Raw genomic sequence first — 13,451 nt, forward strand, 5'->3', positions numbered from 1 at the left:
GCTACAAGAGCTTGCTGTTCTTGGTGGGCAGTAGGAGCTCGCTGCTCGTGTGACAATTTGAGTTCGACGGGCAGAAGGAGAAAATGGACATGAACAAGAAGGGGAAAGGGCCAGCAAAACCAGAGGGCATTGGTAAATTTATTGAATTTTAGTGTCATTTTGAGATAATGGTTTGATATACAATGATGTGGCAGTGATCACCTTGACCTATTCATTATTCATATGAGAAGAATTGAAGATTTTAGAGAATCTCATGATATTGCAAGCCTAGCTAAAACATGGTTAAACTTGAAAGGCGCATCATGTTTCCTATGGTTTATCGCCTCGTTGAGTTGGCATTGCTACTACCGATAGCGACAGTAACAGTTGAACGGGTTTTTTCAGCAATGAAAATCATCAAGACCGAGTTGCAGAGCAAGATGTCCGGTGGCTGGCTTAATGACTTGATGGTGTGTTACATAGAGCGAGGGATTTTCACAAGTCTTGATCTTGGTAAAATTAAGGAAGCTTTTCAAAAGAAGGGTTCCCTACTACCATTGCACGGGTCTTCTACACGATATTAAAGCTTACTTCTCGGTATGTTTTAGGTTGTTCTTCTATTTAAAATATGTTTGCATTTTCATCGTACTTGGCTATTTTGTTTAGGATCATATGAAAATATTGGTGTGCATTGTTGGTCCCTATTATTTATGTCGGTTTTGCATCAATATTTTTATTGCTTAAGAGTTCGCCTCACCTCAAAAAACTTTCGTCCTCCGCCACTGGCTGTTACCCTCCATGTTGAAGTCTCCATCAACGTGGATGTACGATAGTACCACTTATTGTGCACCAAAATCATCATGTATTTATTGCGTTTGATTTCTCTGATCCCCTTCTTTACGTGCATATGCAAAGTCTTTATTTTCCGCTGCCTACTATCTAGACTTGCTTGTGTAGGGTGTTACTTGACTTGTGTGAATTGCTAAAACTTGCTTACAATTACAATTGGAAAAAGCTGGCCAGGTTTTTAGTTGGTCAAGTAGTCTAATCACCCCCCTTCCTCTCTAGACATACTTGTGATCCTATAGTGGAGTCATGTTTTCCGTATTGACCATTGAATCCTAGTTGGAGACGTGAGAGGGCAGAAATACAATTGTGTTGTCACCAAATAAATATACTCCGATATGTTTGGGTCGTGTCTAATATCACAATAAACAAGCGCACCTGTTGTCGCAGGGATTCCACGACAATATTCATGATTGAGGATGATTTAGATACATGATTTCACATGAGATAAATCTTACCCAAGTCCAAGCCCCTTCTCTAGAGGTAACACTTTATTCCTGCTTGATGGTTATCTCGTATGAACAATGTGATTACAACAATGTTTGAATCTGCCTGAATATATCTTTGGTAAATATGTCATGAAATATTTGACGGATCATAGACCCCGAACCCTATTTTTATGCAGGTATGAAAGGCAGTCATACCACTTCCACAGTTCTAGCAAAAAGTCTGGGTTCTCGGGCAGCGACAACGAAACAACAAAGTGAGAGCCTTCATTTTGTTTCTAAGAAAACTATGACAAATGTATAATCATAGTGGAAAGATCTATCATTCACTTATTCATGTGAAATTCAGTATGATGTGAAATCTGGTACATACATTTTCGACATTTTGTTCTTTTAGTAATGTGAATGAAAGACGTGTAGTCGCATCTAGCCAGTGTTCTGGTGCATGTAATGCTCATTGTAATAACAACGAGAAAATAATACGGCAAATGGGCAGCCCATGCATTAGGTTGAATCCATGGTTCTATTCTACCGCATAGTCCTCACCACCTTCTATCAACGGTTGACATTTACATGCACACAACTTGAATTTTCAGTTATTCCATATTTTTTTGATGACAGGGCAATGCTCGCTACGTTAGTCTTAATCTTCCCGAAGAGGCAAATAAGATATTATATGGATGAAAAAGGAAAAAAAATACCGAGTCCGGACTACCCAATAACTTTTTGAGAGCAAAACCCTGCTGCTTCGGCAATGATCGTTCCGTTAGCTTCAATTTCGTGAAAATGCAAACAAGAGCATGTATCATGGCTGATAAAGCCGTTTTATCTTAAATTTGGCACGTAATTTGGAGAAGGTAACAAAAATGATGTACAATGGATGATATCTTAGTCCTATATTTACAAGCATATTTTTTTATGAGTTCTCTCTCCTCCATCTCAGCCGTATGATCCCGACCAACTGCCTGGTCGACAGCCATGGTGGATCTTCCCTGTTCCGTTCCACACATAGTGCGTGCATCCACGTAGCTTGCTTTGACACTCTTTGAACGTCACTTCACTCGCTAGACCAAACCAACTAAAGCGAGCACCCGGTTGGTTACATAGTTAGTTACTGCCGCTGGTAATCAATGCTCATGTCGCCTATATATATACCAGGCCATCACCCCATCAGATGACCACAACCGCAAACGTCCGCACCTCTGCTCTGCTTCACTATATCCCGGTGCACTCTTTAGCTAATAACGTACCGGCAAGCAGCGGGAACTGCTCTGCTTCAATTTCAATACATATCTGCGAGATCGTCTGCCGGCCATGGTGGGGATCACGGTGTCCGTCTCCGGGCAAATTTGACAAACTTAACCTATAGACGGAATTAAATCACAGAATGAACTATCCGTGAAACTATTTCACGTGGCTGACCTTTTTGTATGACGCCCGACACGAAGGCGCCACACTACACTGTGCAACGCCTCGCAGATAGGCGCTACACCACCAGCGTCGCACACGTGTGATTAGAAAATTACTAAGTCGTGTGCAGGCCTGAGAGCTAGGCGCCACACTATACAGGATAGCGCCTAGCTCCTAGGCGTTGCACTAGTGCAACGCCTAGCTCCAAGGCGTTGCACTAGTGCAGCGCCTAAGAGCTAGGCGCCACGTGTTAGCCGCGTGAAATAGTTTCACGGATAGTTCATTCTGTGATTTAATTTCGTCTATAGGTTAAATTTGTCAAATTTGCCCCATCTCCGTGGACACGATCCCGCTTGTGAAACGCGCACATGCAGCGGTGCCGAGCATCGACCTGTCGGACCCGGGCGCCGCCGCAGCCGTGGCGGACGCGTGCCGCGGCGTGGGCTTCTTCAGGGCGACCAACCACGGCGTGCCGGCTGTCCTCGTGGACGAGCTGGAGGCCCGCGCCGCTGCCTTCTTCGCGCTGCCGCACAAGGACAAGATGGACGCGTCGGCGCGGCCCTTCGGCTACGGCAGCAAGAGGATCGGCTGCAACGGCGACATGGGCTGGCTCGAGTACATCCTGCTCTCCGTCCGTTCTGGCTCCGTCGCCGCCGCCTCCCTGCCGCCGTCGCTCCGGGCTGCGCTGGAGGAGTACACGGACGCGGTGCGCGGGGTGGGAGCGCGGGTGCTGGAGCTCATGGCGCAGGGGCTCGGCGTCGCGGAGGAGCACCGCGGCGTGCTGCGGCGGATCGTGGCCGCGCCGGACGACGCCGGAGGGGCTGACGAGATGGTGCGCGTGAACCATTACCCGCCATGCCCCTCCCCCGTGGCGTCGGGGCTGCGCGGTGTGACGGGGTTCGGGGAGCACACGGACCCGCAGATCATCTCCGTGCTCCGCTCCAACGGCACCGGGGGACTTCAGATCATGCTGCTGGACGGCCGCTGGGTCCCTGTGGCCCCCGACACCGATTCCCTCTTCGTCATCGTCGGGGACTCCCTCCAGGTTGGTACCACACCATTACCACTCACTCTACCTGGGATCCATCATCCATGTTTTGATCTGGTTTAGTGGTTTGGCATGGCGCATTATTTAGCCTACCACCTGCATCACTGATTAAAGGATATACCATCTGATGCTCATGAACCTGCACCAGTTACGTGCGTGCGTTCTGATGTGAGAGACGTTTTTTTGGGTGCATTTCAGGTGCTGACGAACGGGCGGTTCCGGAGCATGAAGCACCGGGTGGTGGCGCCGGCGGAGGGGCAGCAGTCGCGGCTGTCGGTGATCTACTTCGGCGGACCGGCGCCGACGCAGCGGATCGCGCCGCTGCCGGAGCTGATGCGGGAAGGGGAGCAGAGCCTGTACAGGGACTTCACCTGGGCCGAGTACAAGACGGCGGCCTACAAGTCCCGGCTCGGTGACCACCGCCTCGGCCCCTTCGAGCTACCTGCCGCAGCCGCCGCCGCCGCCCAAGAGTCCACTACCAAGGCCGGCCACCACTGTATCAGCAACGCCGCCGTCCAGGCGCCGGCGCCGGCGCCTCACGTGGCACGAGTGCACTAGCTAGCTTCGTAGTTTTGCTATTGTTTAATTAATCTGCCGATCCAGACTTAGTAGGTGTCGCTTGCTTGGGCAGCCCAAAACTGGCATGGCAACTGCCCGCCCAATCTTCCACTACTAGCAGTAGTAGTAGTATCAGCACTTCCACGTAGATATGCAGAGTTGCAGACACCCCATTTTTGTTCGTTGCTCAGTTTTGGCCGGCAGGCAACGGGTCGCCGCACGCCCAGGTGTACCGTGAATAGCTTGGACCCTCAATTAGTTTTGTAACCATGCCTGATAATTTTGTTCTCGAGTATGGCTTCTACGTACACTCAAACTGAACGAAACGTGCTTTGCATGATGGACCAATGGTCGTGGATCATGGACACTCGACGTGGGTCGAGGATCATGGATGTACATGTAACACGTACGAGATGCGATCTGAGAGCATCTACAGTCAGATTAAGCAAATTCGGACCCTCAAACGTTCGCGGACGCGACTGGACGCATCCGCGGGCACCGGTCACACCTCATACTTTCCTCAACGCACCTGAGTATCTCATATTTCATCCATCAAAATACATACAAGCCACGTACTATGCACACCACGCTAGCCTAAATTAAGCATCATCGTCGGAGAGGTCCACGACGTCCGTGCCGGGTGCCTGGTAGTTGGACGCGTGGAGGGCTCTGGCTCCTCCTCCTCATCCATACGGGCGAGCATCTTGTCGACGTCCGCCGTGTCCACCCCCTCTGCCTCCTGCAGACGACAGCGCTTGGCCTTCACCGCCATTCGGATCGGAGGGAATCGAGAATCGCATGCTGTTTCGCTTGCAGATCCGCGGCCCCAGCGTCCCCCATGTCCTCCTCATGCTCCTCCTCCTCTAACTTCTCTGCCCTGTCCTCGCGCTCCTCCTCCGGATGTCCAGACGCCTGACACCCCCAGCCCACGCAAAACCCCTCTCCCGGAGCAATTTTACCCCACTCCGTCCCTCCCATGTTGCCCTGTATTGCACCCTCCAAGACTGTCGCTGCCTGGTTCCTACCGAACTATCGCTGCTCCACCCAGGCGCCTTGTAATTCCACCCCCGGATCCGTCCATGACCGAGCTATCATTCGCCCCCGGCTGGTGCCATTGAGATTTTTTTACCTTCTCTTTGTTTAACATAAAGCAACCACGATGGCGGGGTACTCAATGAGTGTTACGACCCAGCCTACAGCCCCTACCGCACCAGCCCACACCAGCGGTCAGGCCCAAGAGAGGAACAGGCGAGCCCACAAGCCCAGCAAGCGGTACGAAGGCCCAGAATGGACGACCTAGCTACTTAAGCTAGCGAGGGCACTGATCAGGGGCAGGCAGAGAGAGAAGACACTGGTGGCGGCTCTCATCCCGATCCCCTTTTCTCCCTGTAACTCACGAACCCTAGACCGATCCCCTCCAATTCCTCTGTAATTCGACCATGATTTCGTCAAGCTATCTAGTGGGACCGTAACATTTGGTATCAGCAGCCTTTCCTTCCCACCACCTACACCCTGGCCGGTCGATTTCCTTCGATTATCCAAACCCGCCGCGGCAAGACCACCGCCATGGAGGAGACCGACAAAGCCCTGGCCGATCTAACGGCGGCGATCAGCGGCATATCGTCCCAGATCGGCGAGATCCACCCCATCGTCCTCGAGCTCCAAGGGTGGCGACCACCTGTCGAGCGCTCGGTGGAGGACTTGCGCCTGGAGGTGGGCGAGCTGCGTCAACTGCTCAAGGAGGTGCGGCCAGGAACCGCGCCGGTGCTAGATCCGGCACCAGCGACGGCCACGGAGCTGGTGCCTCTGATTCGCCTCGCGGACCTGCCTTCGCTTCTTCCGTCGACAGCAGCACCGCCGCTCATGGCTGCTCCGGTCGCGGACGTGCGTCTGCATCAACCAAGCGAGCGCCACCGGCCTCGCAGTGGCGACGACCACGGGCCCGCTGGCCACAGCAGGACGCAAGATCACCGGGGGATGTCGCCGGGGGAACGGACCCCGCGGGCACCTCCGATCACGGGTATGGCCGATTTCCACCCCTTTGCTGCTGAAAGTTCGTTTATGGGAGAGCGTCAGTTTGGATTCAGCCGCTTTCCACCTCCCCCACGTTTTGATTTTCCTTTGTTCGATGGTGATGGTCCACGAGCATGGCGTCTGAAGTGTGAGGCATATTTCAGAGTCTGTACACTTAGTCCCGATACTTGGGTGAGTTGTGCCGCGATGTATTTCATCGATGGGGCATTGTCTTGGTTGCAGTCCACCAAGGCGCACCTAATCTATACAGATTGGGGTGCGTTTGCAGAGGCAGTTTGTGCACAGTTTGGGAGAGAGGAATTTCAGTCACTGTTGCGACAATTCAATCGCCTGCAATAGAGTGGTTCTGTGACTGAATATGTAGAGAAGTTCACCCAGTTTATGCACAATTTAGTGGCCCATCATGAATCATGGGAGCCATCTTATTTTATCACACATTTTATTGATGGGTTACAGAAAGATATACGTGTTGCTGTAGTTTTACATCGACCCAAGACTCTCGATACTGTCGTCGACCTTGCTTGTTTACAGGAGGAAGTGCTGGAAGCTCTGCGCAGAGAAGACAAGCGGGAGGATCGTCGGCACTCGGCACCAGCTGCCTTTTGAGGAGTACCACACACAACCCTCCCTCTACCACCGCCACCAGCAGCTGCACCGACCAAGTCCGCGCTACCAGTGGAGGGGCTCAACGCGGATCGTCGCACACTGGAAGCGGCGCACCCTCAACCAACAGAAGACAAGATCGCAGCCCTCCGTGCGTACCGACGCGCCCGCGGGCTCTGTTTCACCTATGGCGAGCGCTGGGGGCGCGATCATCGTTGTGGGCCGACCGTCCAGTTGCATGTGGTTGAGGAGCTTCTCTCCATGATGCACAGCGAATCAGTGGATATCGGTGAGCCAAGCACGCGCGAAGATGCGGGCAGCGATCAGAGCGCGGACTGCTGCGTCATCTCCAAAGAGGCACTAGACTGAGGGGAATCCCCCATCACCATGCGTCTCCACGGGTGGGTGCAAGGGCTCGAGGTCTTGATGCTCGTCGACTCTGGCTCGTCTCACAGTTTCATCTGTGAGTCGCTCGCCACACAACTGCAAGGCGTGGTCAAGGCCAAGCACCCTCTGACGGTGCGCGTGGCCAACGGAGGCGTCATGCGATGCGACCGGGAGCTACCGGCGTGCCCATGGCAAACCCACGGGGTCACCTTCGACACCAACCTTAAGGTGCTTCCATTGGGTTGCTACGACGTAATCCTGGGAATCGACTGGCTTGCTCAGCATAGCCCAATGAAGGTGCATTGGCTCGAGAAGACGATGGACTTTGACTACAAGGGCGACACGGTCCATCTCCAGGGTGCTAGAGCGGATATCATCCAGTGCCATCAACTATCAAGCAACGAGCTCACTGAGTTGCTGCAGCGCTCGGGTGTCGCGCGCATGGTTCAGTTGTACGCTGCAGAGCAAGGGGAGCCAATCGTCACCGAAGTGCCGGTGCCTGCTGAAGTGGAGGCCCTGATCAGCGAGTTTGGACACCTGTTTGAAGAACCTAAGGGACTACCACCACAGCGCTCTTTCGATCACACAATTCCTCTCCTGCCCGGGGCGAAACCAGTCAATGTGCGCCCGTATCGATACAACCCGACCCAGAAAGATGAGATTGAGAAACAGGTTGCAGACATGCTTGCTCAAGGTATCATCGCGCCCAACTCTAGCCCCTTTGCTTCGCCAGTGCTGCTAGCTCAGAAGAAGGACTTGTCGTGGCGCTTCTGCGTGGACTACCGACAACTCAATGCGGTGATAGTTAAGAACCGCTACCCTCTGCCTGTCATTGACGAGCTACTGGACGAGCTGGCTGGTTCCACGCTGTTCACCAGTCTGGATCTCCGGGCCGGATACCATCAGATTCGTATGAAGCCCGAAGATGAACACAAGACTGCTTTCAAGACCCACCATGGCCACTTCGAGTTCAAGGTCTTGGCGTACAGCCTCACGGGGGGACCGACGCCTTTCCAAGGAGGAATGAACATAGTGTTGGCTCCAGTAAACCGCAAGGGAATACTGGTCTTTATTGACGACATTCTAGTGCATAGCGCTACCCTGAAGCAACACTGTGAGCGGCTGAGGGAAGTGTTCCAGCTACTCGACAAGCACCAGCTGAAGATCAAGATGAGCAAATGCACCTTTGCCAGGCCAAGTCTGCTATACTTGGGACATGAAATCAGTGGAGATGGAGTCCGAACTGACCAGAAAAACATTGCTGCAGTAGCAAAATGGCCAACACCAACCACTGTCAAGGAGGTACGCGGTTTCCTCGGCCTCGCAGGGTATTATCGCAAGTTCGTGAGGAACTTTGGCATCACCAGCCGCCCACTAACAGACCTGCTCAAGAAGAACACAATATTTCGATGGACTGAGTTGGAGGAAGCAGCTTTCCAGGAACTTAAAAGAGCACTGATAACAGCTCCCATGTTAGCACTGCCGGATTTCAATGTCCAATTTGAGCTAGAAACAGATGTGTCGGACAAAGGCATCGGTGCCGTCCTGAAACAGGGCAAGCACCCGGTGGCTTTCTTGAGCAAGGCTTTGGGTCCACGAAACAGCGCCTTGTCCACATATGAGAAGGAAGGACTAGCGATCCTCTTAGCGGTCGAGCATTGGCGACAGTACTTACAAAATGATGAGTTCCTGATCCATACTGATCAACGAAGCTTAGTGCACCTAGAGGACCAGCGGTTGGCGACACCTTGGCAGCAAAATATCATGTCCAAGCTCCTCGGCTTGCGCTATCGCATTGTCTACAAAAGAGGTGTGGATAATCGCGTGGCAGATGCCTTATCCAGACGCCCAGGGCCACCACAAGGAGATCTTGCATCGATCACAGTAACAGTGCCGGCGTGGTTGGAATCAGTTCAGCAGGGGTACAGTGAAGATCCTATGGCACAAAGGTGGTTGACTCGTCTAGCTACAGGGGCAACCAACAAGGATGGCTTCACTTTGGACTCGGGCATTATCAGGCAGCACGGGCGGGTATGGTTAGGTAACAATGTGGCTGTTCAGAAATAGGTGTTATCAGCCTTGCATACGAGTGTGATCGGAGGGCATTCCGGTTTCAATGTCACATACAAGCGAGTGCGGCGGTTGTTTACTTGGCCAGGGATGAAACAACATGTCAGACTATTTGTTGAAGACTGTCAGATTTGCAAGCAAGCCAAGCCGGAATGAGTCAGGTACCCGGGGCTTCTAAAACCCTTACCTGTGCCTACACAAGCCTGGGAGATTATCACTATGGATTTTGTTGAAGGTTTGCCACAATCAGCCAGATACAACAGTATATTGGTGGTAGTAGACAAGTTCTCAAGACTAGCCCATTTCATTCCGCTGTCACACCCATTCACTGCATTCCAGGTGGCTCAGGCTTTTGTCAACAACATCTACAAGCTTCACGGGTTGCCAGCAGCGATTGTATCAGACCGAGACCCAATCTTCACAAGCATCATGTGGAAGGAATTGTTCCGTCTGACGCACACTAAACTGCGCATGAGCACAGCTCGCCACCCGCAGACGGATGGGCAGTCAGAGCAGGTCAACCAATGCCTAGAGACCTACTTGAGGTGTTTCGTCCATGCTTGCCCAACCAAGTGGTCCCAATGGCTGCCTCTCGCTGAGTTCTGGTACAATACCTCACCACACTCTGCTTTGGGGACATCCCCCTTCGAGGCTCTGTACGGCCACGTGCCAAGGCACTTTGGCATCGATGACCCATTGTCCTGCGCTGCACCGGATCTGGAGGATTGGCTGCAAGACCGAGCGCAGATGGAGGCCTTGCTTCGTCAACACTTGCTTCGAGCGCGGCAACAAATGAAAGACTCTGCAGACAAGAAAAGATCAGTGCGCGTGTTCGCGGTGGATGATTGGGTGTTTCTGAAGATCCAACCCTACATCCAACGGTCGCTGGCCACAAGAGCTAACCAAAAACTTTCCTTCAAGTATTTTGGTCCGTTTCAGGTGGTGCAACGGGTGGGCCAAGTCGCCTACAAGCTTCAACTTCCCGCCTCGTGCAGCATTCATCCAGTTTTTCATGTATCGCAACTGCGGCGGGCACTCCCTCCATCAGAGAAGGCACTGGAGGAGCTACCAGCTGAAGCAGCATCCAGTCCCGAGCCAGTGGAAGTTCTGGGTACCCGTCTCCACCGTCGTGGTAAGAACCAAGTTCCGCAAGTTCTCATTCGCTGGACTGATCAACCAGCGTCCCTGGCGACATGGGAGGACCGTGACGAGCTGCAACACCACTACCCAGAAGCTCCAGCTTGGGGACAAGCTGGTTCTCAAGAAGGGGAGACTGTTACGACCCAGCCTATAGCCCCTACCGCACCAGCCCACACCAGCGGTCAGGCCCAAGAGAGGAACAGGCGAGCCCGCAAGCCCAGCAAGCGGTACGAAGGCCCAGAATGGACGACCTAGCTACTTAAGCTAGCGAGGGCACTGATCAGGGGCAGACAGAGAGAGAAGACACTGGCGGCGGCGGCTCTCATCCCGATCCCCTTTTCTCCCTGTAACTCATGAACCCTAGACCGACCTCCTCCAATTCCTCTGTAATTCGACCGTGATTTCGTCAAGCTATCTAGTGGGACCGTAACATTGAGGTACGACGTGTCTTCTCCGAGCCACGCCACGCCACTGATAAGTATTGTGAATTAAAAAATAGATTTTGTATTTAACATTTATTCCATTTATATATAACCAAATACAAATGTATAGTGCACATATTAGTATTATAAAAATAGATCAGACCATCAAACGTGTTCATAGTTGTTGTTTGTGCTACAATTGTTCATAGTGTAGAGCCTCGCTGTCGACTCACACATACATGGACCGACGGTGTCGTCGCAGAGAAGGAAGCGACCTCGAAGACCAGATCTGGAGCAACCATCGTCCATGCAGATCTAGCCTAGGTGGCATCCTCCTCCCCAGATCCAGCTGCATGCGCGTTAGAGCAATGCGAAAAGGTATCATGGAGCGAGTGGTGCGGGACAATGCGAGTCGAGCGCCTGACCTCGCCGGAGTTCGTAGGAAGAAAATGGGGATTGGGGTCTGGAATCAGATAATGGACGAGGAAAGAGGCAAGTGATTGGTACAGAAGGGGGCCGGGCTACAGGCATGGCACTGGACAGGGTTATAACCTTTGGACATATGATTGCTCATAATATATAAAACACATATAATTGTTGTTCCCGCACAGTACAAACATGCTTGAAACATATAGATAACATAGTACACAAAAATGAATCGGCAAATTGTTAACTTCATCTTCAAACTAGTTGGACCCCATCTCTTCGACGCCAGAGGCATTTTGTCTTTGCTGTCATTCATAAATTATTTGACAATATGAAATTTACTTTTGGATGCACAACATTCTAAATATATACACACATTAATTATCATTTTGGTGTTACAAGGACCCTGTGTTTACTATTAGTAGTACATACTCCCTCTGTTCCATAATGTAGTCCATTTTTTTTAAGTCAAGCATCACAAACCCTAACAAATTTGTGAAGAAAAAGATTTACATCTAGAATACCAAACTTATATTGTTAGATTCATTATAAGATGAATTTTCATACTTTGTATAGTACTCCCTCCGTTTCTAAATATAAGTCTTTTTAGACATTTCAAATGGACTACAATATACGGATGTATGTAGACATATTCTAGAATGTAGATTCATTCATTTTGCTCCGTATGTAGTCACTTGTTCAAATCTCTAAAAAGACATATATTTGGGAAAAGAGGGAGTATTTGTTATTGTAGATATAAATAGTTATCTTTAATAACTTGGTCAAAGTTTTATTTTTTTGGCTTTTAAAAAAAAATCTATACGCACAGCGTTATGGAAAGAAGAGAAGTAGTTTCGTCTCGGCCTGGAATCCGAGGACCGGCCTGTTTGCCAGGAAAGATCAGGAGCAATGCTACACCTACATAGTAATCAAACATAAAGTAACGTAATGGCTTAGGTGGCTTTTTTCAGTTGGAGGAAATTATGAGAGGGGCGGAGGGATTAATAGTTAGGCTAATTACGTAACTGTACGTAGACTTTTACGTAAGTGTAGCATTTTTGAAAGATCAGTGCATCAAACCTCGTATCATGCTGTTTTCAGCATAGAAGCGGAAACTGCACGGCACAGAGTGTTTAATACGCCGATGCATGCATGAGTCCCAGAAGTAGCATGCCGGCCGATGGCGCGGTCGACGTGTTGATGTTCCAATGGACGGGCCAGTCGTAGCCTCGCCAGGCTCACGTGGGCACTCGCGCACTTGCTGCTCTATCACTGTCGTGTCTGGCCTGCGACCTGCCGGACACAGCAATGGACTGAAACGAGCTAGGGGATAGAGCGACAACGACGTATCTGCGGTAGCTAGGTAGACTCGTTCATAGACGCTACGTACGCATGAACGGTGCATGTCGTGGCCAAGTTCATGCACCGCCCCCGACACCCCGATCGAGCACACGTACACATGCATGCAGAGCTTTTTACGCTGCTCTTGGTCGGTGACCCCGGCCCGTTCACGTGGCCTGACAGAACCTTGTAAGACAAATATTTTGGTGGACTGCTCGACACCTCAAGGGGGTGCGGCTATCTCATTATATATAAGTATCAAAGGGTACAATATACAAGTCTACGTTTACACAAGTCTACGTACATATACAGTCTAACACCCTCCCTCAATCTTAACTGTGACCTGAAGTACAAACTAGGTTAAGATTGCGCCTACAACCTACAAACTGTGGTTGAGGAAGAGGCTTTGTGAAGATGTCAGCAAGTTGATCATTTGATGAGATGAACTTGATGCTAAGTAGCTTCTGTGCAACTCGTTCTCGAACAAAGTGATAGTCAACCTCAATATGTTTCGTCCGAGCATGGAACACAGGATTAGACGACAAATATGTAGCACCAATGTTGTCACACCAAAGTACTGGAGGATGAGCTGAAGAGATCCTCAACTCACGCAACAAGGACTGAATCCAAATGATCTCAGCCGTCGCATCAGCCACTGCTTTGTACTCAGCTTCCATGCTGCTGCGAGACACCGTAGCCTGCTTGCGAGCATTCCAAGCAACCAAGTTAGAACCAAGAAAC

The 13,451-nt window shown here is 51.0% G+C and overlaps 1 protein-coding gene across 1 annotated transcript; it reads left to right on the forward strand.

The window, feature by feature from the left end:
• The first annotated feature begins 2,585 nt into the window (after positions 1–2,585).
• On the forward strand, positions 2,586–4,373 carry LOC119311792 (gibberellin 2-beta-dioxygenase 3-like). The gene is made up of 4 exons (XM_037587496.1): positions 2,586–2,602; positions 3,009–3,387; positions 3,604–3,726; positions 3,928–4,373. The coding sequence occupies exons 1-4, from the start codon at positions 2,586–2,588 to the stop codon at positions 4,285–4,287; spliced, it is 879 nt and encodes a 292-aa protein (XP_037443393.1). The 3' UTR covers positions 4,288–4,373.
• Positions 4,374–13,451: the final 9,078 nt, after the last annotated feature.

The sequence above is a fragment of the Triticum dicoccoides genome, chromosome 1B (assembly GCF_002162155.2).
Source record: "Triticum dicoccoides isolate Atlit2015 ecotype Zavitan chromosome 1B, WEW_v2.0, whole genome shotgun sequence".
Classification (NCBI taxonomy): domain Eukaryota; kingdom Viridiplantae; phylum Streptophyta; class Magnoliopsida; order Poales; family Poaceae; genus Triticum; species Triticum dicoccoides.